Source organism: Carassius carassius, chromosome 10 (genome assembly GCF_963082965.1).
Source record: "Carassius carassius chromosome 10, fCarCar2.1, whole genome shotgun sequence".
NCBI lineage: Eukaryota > Metazoa > Chordata > Actinopteri > Cypriniformes > Cyprinidae > Carassius > Carassius carassius.
Genome location: NC_081764.1, coordinates 9408640 through 9419556, shown reverse-complemented (window position 1 = coordinate 9419556; position 10917 = coordinate 9408640). Strand labels below are relative to the sequence as shown.

The 10917-nt window shown below is 36.2% G+C and overlaps 2 protein-coding genes across 2 annotated transcripts; one reads left to right on the top strand and one right to left on the bottom strand.

Annotated features, from left to right (window-relative positions):
• The first annotated feature begins 6179 nt into the window (after positions 1–6179).
• Positions 6180–7790, top strand: LOC132151263 (ubiquinol-cytochrome-c reductase complex assembly factor 2). Its single transcript, XM_059559376.1, has 4 exons — positions 6180–6345; positions 6588–6662; positions 7015–7084; positions 7406–7790. Exons 1-4 carry the CDS (start codon positions 6208–6210, stop codon positions 7501–7503), a joined length of 381 nt encoding a protein of 126 aa, XP_059415359.1. The 5' UTR covers positions 6180–6207; the 3' UTR covers positions 7504–7790.
• Positions 7791–8361: 571 nt separating this feature from the next.
• Positions 8362–10424, bottom strand: LOC132151720 (translocator protein-like). The gene is made up of 4 exons (XM_059560040.1): positions 10313–10424; positions 9531–9704; positions 9237–9375; positions 8362–8885 (listed from the first exon to the last, which is right to left on the bottom strand). Exons 2-4 carry the CDS (start codon positions 9701–9703, stop codon positions 8709–8711), a joined length of 489 nt encoding a protein of 162 aa, XP_059416023.1. The 5' UTR covers position 9704; positions 10313–10424; the 3' UTR covers positions 8362–8708.
• Between the last annotated feature and the right edge of the window lie 493 nt (positions 10425–10917).

Sequence of the window (10917 nt, the reverse complement as noted above, 5' to 3'; positions counted from 1 at the left end):
TCACTATTCTAATTCTATTCTTTAAAAAAAAAATCTACCTTTCTAATCTTGTTGTATTCTATCTTTTTTCTTTTCATATATATATATATATATATATATATATATATATATATATATATAAAACTCTAATAGCGTGCTCTATTCTTTTTCTATCTGTTTTCTTTTTATTTATTATATTATTTAAAAGCCCTTGCGACGTGTACTGTTTAACCTAACTGAGACTTGTTTTAGCACTTATATATCATTGTTTTTTTGTTGATTTTGATTGCTTCAATTGTCCTCATTTGTAAGTCGCTTTTGATAAAATAGTCTGCTAAATTACTAAATGTAAATGTAGCCTAATACATATTATTTTATGAGAACTAAATTCTAACTAAATTCATCCTAGTATAACAAACTAAATGTGATTAAATATCAATTTAAATGATAATGAAAAGCAGGTTTTATAGGAAGAGCATTGCGAGATGATAAAGTTGGTGCAGTTAATAATTTAAGTGTAAAACTTGCACTTTTACTTTGGAAATTGCGGTTTAATTCCGTTGACGACCTTCTCCAGTCGGCGTTTTTGCATCCGTTAGCTGTTTGTTAATCAGACAACGCTTCTATGTTCGTTCTTGGTGCCAACTGTGGAAAAAAACGATCAATAAAAGGCTTATAATAAACCGCTGAAGGTTTAACTGCAAGCGCTGCGTTCAAATGTGTGACGCGCGTGCACGCGAAGGGGAGTGCGATTTGTCCGGGAGTCAGATTTCGGTACAACACCGGTTCAAGATGGCGGCCGCAAATCTCATCGCCCAGCGGCCAATAGGGTGTCTACCTATATAATGTCTATGGTTTCACTTTATCAGGAATCAATTTTGGTGGAACCGACGGAGGAGTGGGGCGGCAAGAACGGACCGGAAACGGAAGTTAGACTAACTTGTGTTTGCAACCGTCGTGAGTGTTTGAAATAAATTATACTGAATTGCTTTAAGTATAAAAGTTGCTGAAATAAGAAGAATACGATGGGGAAATCGAGGAAAAAGAAAAAAGAGGAGGCTGGATCAGAAACAAGAGCTAGAATTGATGAATCAGAGATTGAAGATGAAAGTGATGAGATGGGTTGGACACAAGTGGACGGAGGGAGAATAAAAAGTGTTGAAAAAGCAAATAATAAGAGGAAGAAAGATAATGAAGATGATTCAGTAGGTACAGATGAGGATAGTGAAAGGGGGGTAATAAGTGAAAGGAGAGAGGAAGAAAAAATGATTGTAAGATTTAAAGAGGGACAAGGAGTAAAAGGGGTAAACCCAATTGAGTTAACAAAGGAGTTGAGGAAACAATCAGGAGAGATTAGGGGTGCAAGAGTACTTCAGGATGGAGCATTATTGGTGATTTGTGATAATGAGGAGCAGAGGGATAAGGTGATGAAAATGAAGGTTGTGTGTAAACAAGTGATTTCAAGTTGTAATCAAACAGGTGGAAAATCATGGGTATGTGGAGTAATTACAGGGGTAGCATTGGATGTCACTATGGTAGAGTTGATGATAAATATTAAAGGAGGAAATGTAATTGAAGCAAAACGATTGCAAAGGAATAGGGAAGGGAATAAGGAAGAAAGTCTTTCTGTAATGTTGCGTTTTGAAAGTGGAGGAATGCTACCAAGTAAAGTGATGATTGGATATGTTAGCTTTCGGGTGAGAGAATATGTGCGTGCTCCGCTGAGATGCTATAACTGCCAGAGATATGGTCATATTGCGAGTGTATGCAGAGCCAAAAAGAGATGTGCACACTGTGGGGAAGAACATGAGTACGGAAAATGTGGAAGAGGTGTGGAGGCAAAATGTTGTAATTGTGGAGGAGCCCATAATGTGGCATATGGAGGATGTAAAGTGAGAAAGAGAGCAGTAGAAATTCAGAAGGAAAGAGATGGAAATAAGCTGTCATATGCGGAAGCAGTTAAAAAAGTAGACTCAAGGAAAAAGAAAGAGAGTGAGGAGAAGGAGATGTGGAAAGATCAAATCAGAAATGAAGAAAAGGAAAGGGAAAAATCGGATGACACAATGACAGTAAGTAAAAAGAGTTTTGTGTTATTCATGGCAGAGGTCATAAATTGTTCAGCGCAGACTGAAAGAAGAACAGAAAAGATACAGATAATAGTGAGAGCAGCAGAGCGGTTCCTGGATATCAAAGGGCTAACATGGGAAATGGTTAGAGATGGTCTAACTTTAGAAGTACAGCCTAGTCAAGAATCATGGGATGGACAATAATTTTGATGTTAGTAATTTTACAATGGAATGCTAGGAGTTTGGTGGCTAATGGACTGGAATTTAAGGGTTATCTAAATAAGATGGAGGAAAAGCCAGATGTGATATGTGTACAAGAGTCTTGGCTGAAACCTAAATTTGATTTTGTAATTAAAGGGTATGTTTCTGTGAGAAGAGATCGGGAAGAGGGAAATGGTGGTGGGTGTGTTACTTTCATTAAATCTGAAATACAGTATAGAATGGTGGGGAAAGGAAGAGAAATGGAATATGTGGTGGTGGAGGTATGGAAGGATGATAAGAGTGTTGTAATAATAAATTTTTATAATCCATGTAGACAAATGACATTGGAAGATATGCTGGAGATAGAAGGGCAAAGTAGAGAGAGGGTGATATGGTGTGGGGACTTCAATGCCCATAGTAGTATGTGGGGAGGAAGTGTAACTGACAGAAATGGGAAGGTGAATGAATTTGATCTGTATGAATGATAGGGGAGGTACACGAGTAGACATGAGAACAGGTCAAGAAGCGGTGTTGGATTTATCTCTTGTAAAAAGTAGGTTAGGGGGAATAATTAACTGGAGGGTATTAAGGAAATGTACTATAGGTAGTGACCACTTTCCTATTTTGATTGAAATGTGTACCAATATGAATAATTGTGTAGAAAGAAGTGAGAGAAGAGAAGGGAGATGGAAGTATGAAAAAGCTAACTGGACTGAATATGTGAAAAGGGTGGAGGAGGGTTTAGACATAAATGAAATAAGAAGGGTAGATGATATAGAAGCTATAAATGAGAAAATTATAGGAGTTATGAAAAACGCAGCAGTAAGTAATATTCCTAAGGGTAAAGGAAGAAGAAAGACAAAAATGGTACCATGGTGGAATAAGGAGTGTGATGAAGCTATTAGAAGGAAAAGGAGAGCATACAAGAAGGCAAGAAGAATGCATAATTATACAGATTTAATCGAATATAAGAGAGAACAAGCAAAGGTTAAAGAGGTGGTAAGAAGGGCAAAAAGACAACATTGGAGAAATTTCTGTGATAGAATAGGGAGAAGTACACCAATAGGAGAAGTATGGAGTATGATCAGAAGGATGAATGGAATAAGGAAAGATATGGAATATCCTGTTTTAAATGAAGGGGAAGTTACAGCAATAGAAAACTGTGAGAAAGCAGAAATGTTTTGTAATACATTTATAAAAGTAAACAGTACGGAAAATCTGACTGAAGAGTTTAAGAGGGAGAGGGAGGAAGTATTACGAGAGCATCCTCATCTATTGGGAAAAAGACAGAAAAGAGATGATATGATGGATGTCCCGTTTGAAATGTCGGAACTAAAGCGAGCGCTGAGGAGAATGAGAGAAACTACTCCAGGGCAAGATAAAATCAGCTATTATATGATCAAGCAGTTAAGTGAGGAATCGTTGAGAGTAATGTTAGAATTCTATAATAAAGTGTGGGAAATGGGGGTGCTACCGCAAAGTTGGAAAGAAGCATTGATATTGCCAATAAAGAAACCAGGGAAGGATCCAAGTAATCCGGCTAGCTATAGGCCAATAGCCCTTACTCCTCATGTAGGTAAAGTGATGGAGAGAATGATAACGGATAGGTTAGTATATTTTTTGGAAAAAGAAGGAAAATTAACACCTTTTCAAAGTGGATTCAGGGTAGGAAGAGGAACTATGGATCCGGTTATGTGTTTGGAAGCGGAAATAAAGAAAGCTCTGTCAAATAAAGAATCAGTAATTGCTGTGTTTCTTGATATTGAAAAAGCCTATGATATGTTATGGAGGGAGGGTCTGATGATTAAGTTGGAAGAGATGGGGGTAGGGGGAAGAATGTTTAATTGGGTTAATGACTTTCTTAAGCAAAGAGTAATAAGGGTGAGAGTAGGAGATACTATATCATCTCCAGGAATAATAGAAAATGGTACTCCTCAGGGAAGTGTGATAAGTCCAGTACTTTTTATAATAATGATAAATGATATATTTAGTAAGGTGGATAGGAGTGTTGGTAGATCACTGTTTGCAGATGATGGGGCTTTGTGGTTCAGAGGGAGAAACAATAAGTTCATTATGGGGAAAATGCAGAAGGCTGTGGATGAGGTAGTTAAATGGTCATATAAGTTGGGATTTAAGCTATCGGTGGAGAAGTCACAAGTTATAATATTTTCCAACAAGAAAGTAGGTAATGAATGGAAGTTAAGGATATATAACAGGAATATGGCACTAGTAACATCAGTTAGATTCTTGGGAATGTGGCTAGATACTAGACTTACATGGAAAGAACATATTGACAAGACAGTGAATAGGTGTAAAAGAGTGTTAAATATAATGAAATGTATGGCAGGACAAGAGTGGGGAGCAGATAGAGGGGCACTTCAAACAGTATATATAGCAATGATAAGATCTGTACTAGATTATGGAAGTATAGCATATGGGTTGGCAGCAAAGTCACAGTTAGAGAAATTGGATAGAATTCAAGCACAGGCATTGAGAATTTGCTGTGGAGCATATCCAACAACACCTATAGCAGCAATGCAAATAGAGATAAATGAAATGCCGCTTAATATTAGAAGACAACAGTTAATGGCTGTGTATTGGACAAATCTTAATAGTCAGAATGAGGTACATCCAACAAGGAAAATATTAGGAAAATGTTGGGAACAAGGAATGAAGAAACATAAGAGTTTTGGGTGGGTGGTAGAAGAAGATATTAAGGAGATGGGGATAGACAATTATAGATGTGTACCAAGAGTAATATATATGCATACTCCTATATGGATTATTCCTCAGCCGGTAGTAGATTTAACATTACTGAAGATAAGACAGAATGATGGAAGTAATGAGAGCAAATGAGTATTTAAGAATAACGTATGGAGATAATATACAGATATACACAGATGCTTCTAAAAAAGGAAGTAGAATAGGAGTGGCAGTCAATGTGCCAAAGTTAATGGTGAAGAAAAAAGCTAGAATTAGTGATCATTTGTCGGTGTATACAGGTGAGTTGATGGCTATTCTGCTAGGAGTACAAATAATTAAGGAAAGGAAAATTCAAAATGCAGTCATATGTTCAGATTCTTATTCAGCAATAATTAGTATTGATAATCAAAAGTCAGAATCAAGACCAGATTTAATCATGGAAATTATTCAAAATCTCTTTGAATTGAACCAAATTAAAATAGAGGTACAGTTTATGTGGGTCCCAGCGCATGTGGGAATTAAAGACAATGAGGAAGCAGATAAATTAGCTAAACAAGCAGTAGATGAAGAGATGGTAGACATTGAGTTACAACATAGTTTAAAAGAAATTAAATCAGTAATAAAAGAGAAAATGAGTAAAAAGTGGCAACAATATTGGGATAATGAGAGTAAATGGAGACATTTATATGCAATACAAAAGAAAGTGGGAAAAGGTAGAAAAAGAGGGAGAAATAGAAGGGAGGAAAGTATAATTACAAGATTAAGGGTGGGACATACCGGTTTGAATAAAACATTACACTTAATATCTAAGCATCCAACAGGTTTGTGTGAGAAATGTGGACAGAGTGAAACTGTAGAACATGTGATTATTAATTGTAATGGGTATGATGAAGAAAGAGAAGTGTTAAGAGAAGAATTATGGAAGAATGAAGGGAAAGAGTTAACATTAAAGAATATATTAGACTCAGATATAGGAAATAGTATGGTTAATGTGTTGTTTCAGTTTTTGAATAATACTGGTTTAATACTGGGGGGTTGGGTGATTAGAAATGTTTCTGATCCAAGATCCAAGCTACCGGGTGATGGCAGTAATGCACTGTTAAGTGCGGTTGCCAATAAAACAAAAGAAGAAGAAGGAATCAATTTTGAAACGCCGTGCCACTTGGCCCTTCACGGCTTACAGGTTTTCAGGACCGTGCATTTCTTTTTGCTGTCTGTGTGTGAGTGCATGCAGTTAGTCGTGAAACAGACTTTAAACATGGCTGCCACCAGATACCGTCGATTTCTGAAGCTGTGCGAGGAATGGCCAAAGGACGAATCCAAGAAAGGCCGAGATTTAGGAACGTTTTTACGCCAAAGAGTCGCTAGTGCTTTCCGAGAAGGGGAAAATACGCAGGTATTGTAAGGGAATTATTGCAGGATTTAACGTTATTTGCAGTATTATGTATGTATGAAGAATTATTGTTTGTGCAAGTACACTTGGCAATAAAGCCCTTTTCTGATTCTGAAGGTTTATTTCCTCTTCAGTGTCTAATATGTTATGGTTAATGTTATGTTAAAATATGTTATGCCAAAATGATTTAAGCAGCTGTTCAAATATCTTGCCTTGCCTATGTTGTCTTGTGTTTTACACTTTAGATTTCAGATCCAGAGAAATGTGATCAGATGTATGAAAGTCTGGCTCGCATCAACAGTAATGTGTACAAAGAAAAGGTGCGTCGTCTTTTCTATGTTTCTAGATCTAAACCTTTCTGCGTTGATTGGAATTTTTTTTTTTTTTACATCTTTAGATTTATTTCAACATACGTTCTTTAGGAATATTATATTTTAGTGTCTTTGAAAGATGCGTATCTTATTCTTTAGGGACTTTGGAGTAGATCAAGACAGTTACAGTATGTGCGTATACTGGATTTATTGTCAAAAGACCTTTCATCACATTTGTTTTTACTATTAGTGTGGGTTTATATATATATATATATATATATATATATATATAATTTTGTTGGTTTAATTTACCCAAGCCTCTTTAAATAAACGTGACCGAATCATAATGTTTGTTTTTCAGTTTCCGAGGGCAAAAGATACAAGTTTTACAGGTGTAACGGTGGAGGAGTGCCGAATACTTTTGGCAACAGGTGAGGATTTCTTAAGCTCAGCTGTTAGACATTTTCAATTTAACTACATTAATTGGTTGATTTAATTCTTATGCTCACCGGTGCTGCTTTGTTTTTTTTTTTCGTTTCTTTTAAACTGTAATAGTGATTTCAAATAACTTTTCTAATTTGAGATGAATAACAGCCATTACTCCAATCTTGAGTTTCACACCATGACATGAAGTGATTCTAAATATGCTTGAGTAACATTTCCTGTGGAAACAGTGATACTTTTTTTTTTTTTTTAATCAATAGAAAGTAAAAAGAAACAGCATTTTTACTTCTAATTTCTTGGTTTTGTAGGAAACACGGATGAAGAGAAAAAAGGATTGTGGAAGACACTAATGGAGCGCTTCTCCTCCAAACCTGAAGATGGAACCCCTGAAAAAGCTGAAAAATAATCATCATATTGGCACAGATCTTATTTATTCCCCTTTGCACTTTTTCAAATAAAAGGATTAAGGCATGTATGTAAAAATTCTCACAGCTGCAGCTCTCTTCATGTTGATCTTTCATGTTGAACCGAGACTTCCAAGATGTAAAACTGATTGTTTTATTTGGAATTCTGTGTTAAAGTTGGAGAAATGTGACTAATTCTGGAAAAAAATATAGTTATACAATGTTAATGTTCGGTTTTATTGCATATTCTTTCTCTTGAATCCATAATAAAAATATGTTTTTGTATTTCCCATGTAACAGTCCAGTATCTCTCATTTTGATTTCACTGGATAAATGCCATGCTGAATTATGTACACTCTTTATGGTTTTTGCTTCTATATTTGTTTATTTGTTGTGGGGGTTTTTTTTCCTAGATTGGTGTGTTTTGAAGAATTATTTACAAATGGTCAATAATAAAAAAAAAAGACGTTCATTGAGGGTTATACACAGGTGTTTTATTCTTAATATATTAATGTGAACTTTTTATTGGCTCAGTGCATGCCCCATACAAGAGTTATGCTGACTTTTTTGTATTTATATAATTTGACGTTTGTGAATTTTCATATAATTTATGAAGGAATAACTGAAAGTGCAGTTCAGCTGTAGTACATAAAGCTGATGCACATTGGGGAATTTTCTGGCAGATATTGATAATATGGTCTGTGCTATGACAAAATATGTTCACAGAAGATAGCTAGATGATAAAATTTTAGCCGAACCACCACCCTTGCACAGCCACAAAGGTTTATGACGAGATCTTGGTGTTTGGAAAAAAAAAAAGTGTGGTGTTTTAACTAAATTTTCTTCCAAAAAACCAAGAGTCATGAAAACATTTTTATTCATAAAAAATTGTCAAGAACCAAGCAAAACATGTTAAAGAGCCTATAAAGTGATTTGTGTGAAATGCTGAACTCAAGTGAATTGATGGAACAAGTTTATATAATTCATGGATGCATTAGAACATTTTCATTTTATTGCCTTTCCTTCTCTTATAATTAAGATGCATTGTTCATTTTCTGATATTAAATAACGTTTATAAAATATATAATAATTCTTCAGAATTAAAAGGTAACTTCAAAATGACCAAAAAGCAAAATAAAAAAAAGCACGATTGCATTTGTGCTCTATTCAGTGTTAGTTAAAATACTGTTTATTTTTATTTGCCTCTTTAGTCATCTTTTTTGGGGTCTGGGTTGTCCCTCAAAATGCAGTAGTTGAGGCTGGTAGCGAGGCAGAGCCAGGCCAAGTATGGTACCATGAGAAGTGTTGCAGTGCGGCTGATGGGATACCAAGACACCATTGTGGCTGCTACTGTGCCGGTCAGCATCACTATCTCTATCATTGCCTAAATATGAAAGAAGAATAGAACATTGCTGTAGTTAATCGTACAAGATATTATATAAACACGGACAAAAAATACAATAGAAGTCAATGGGAACCATTTGTTTACTAACATTCTTCAAAATACCACATTGTGTGTTCAGCAGAAGAAAGAAATGCATATAGGTTTGGAATGACAGAGTGAATAAATGAGTTTTTCAAGTCTTCAAAAAAAAAATAATAATAATTCTCTGATACTATCTCACAACGACTAGAAAACTGCAGAAAAACTGGTCCTGGTTTACCTTTGACACAGTTTCTCTGTATTTTAACCGAAATACCAGTAGGATTTTTGAAACTCAGAATAATATCTAACCAGTTTAATTTTGTGAGCGCCAAAGAAGAGGGGGGTCCAGGCCCAATTAAGCGCCAACTGCATCCCATAGAGCCCCAGTGGTACCAATGCATCCTGGGTGAAGCCTCCAAGCTCTTTCCACACAAGGTATGAACCGTAGCTTTAAACAAAAAAAAAAAAGAGAGCGAGATACAGAAAATCATTTACACCATTTGGAATTACCTTTAGTTACTCATTAACTTTAACTACAACTTCCTTCAAAGTTACTAAATGCGTAACTGCCAGATATAATAAGTGGCCAATGTTTGAACAAACCCCATGCCAGTGTAGAGAGTGGTCCACACCACTGGAAAGGCAGCATTAGGTGGTCTCCATGAGGGTTTGTTGAGCGTAGTGTACCAGGTCTTCACCTCCTTCCGTGTAATTAAACCTCCAAATATTCCACCAACGTGTGGGAGAGCCGTCAAACTTAGCATAGGAATCCACATCCTTTCAGAGCAAACTGGCAAAATAAGGTTTCTTAACATCTGACATTATGTAACATTTGCACCCTTATGTCTCTATAACTTCTTCCAAGTCTGAAAGCTTATCTCCACAGAATGTGAGAGCTTTAGTGCTCGTTTGCAGTAAAATAATTAGAACAACACAATTAGGCCTTCTCTAACAATTAATTAAACTGCCTCATAAGCTCACAAAATATCAGCACAAAAACAAGTAAAACATTCATATATGACAACATTATGCTATAGCTGATGGGTAAACTACTGAACAACAGAACAAAACTAACATACTAAAAAAAAAAATTCTGGTTCATTGCCAGTTCAGTTTGTCCTTCTCTGGGATCGACTTCAAGTACGTACTTCAAGTTCGACTCGTAAAATAGTTTTTAAAGACGAAGATATAATTAGACTTTTTTTGTGCAAAGAGTGTGAAACAGCATGACAGGTTTGCATAATGTTAGTCACGCGATCAGCAGAACATTATTTAACGCGCGATACTGCTTGTGGAATTTAGTTCACAATTCATACGACGAACTAATTAGAGACATAGCAAAGCAAATGACCTGTTGTATTAAATAACAACGCTGCTGACTTTACCTGAATCGACTGGTCGAAGCGCTGTTTGTAGAAGAGACGTCTCGATGGCCTTCTATGACCGGAGTGATCTTGAAATCAAGTTTGTGTAACACACAGTGGGCGTGCAAGAAGGTAGGCTATAGGCTGCTCTCGCGTTCAATGCTACTGAAACGCTGGCCACTTGAGAGAGGCATGTGTATGGCGGGTACTCCGTGCCAAAATCAAACATCCGAACGACCGACCGACTGATCGAACGTCTATCCGAGCGTCTATCCGAGCGTCTTGAACTTTCAAACGGCTGACCCACGTGACGACCTGACGTGACGCCAGCGTCTTGAAATTTGCAGCTTTTTAACCATACAAGTATACAAGCTGATGTGTAAAGGCTATAAATGGACATGATAGGCAATACATATGCCTACAGATGTTATACCTAAAATAATACTCAACCATTTCCTGCACTTCCCTGAATAAGCCTATTGTAGGCTAAGTGATGAACTGACCAAATTACCACCTGTAAGCTATATCATGACTTTCTGTGTATTTCATGACTCTGTTTCAAACACCAGACTGACCTATTGTAACTGTATAGGCTACAGTGGTAGGCTTTTAATTAATGTTGTTGT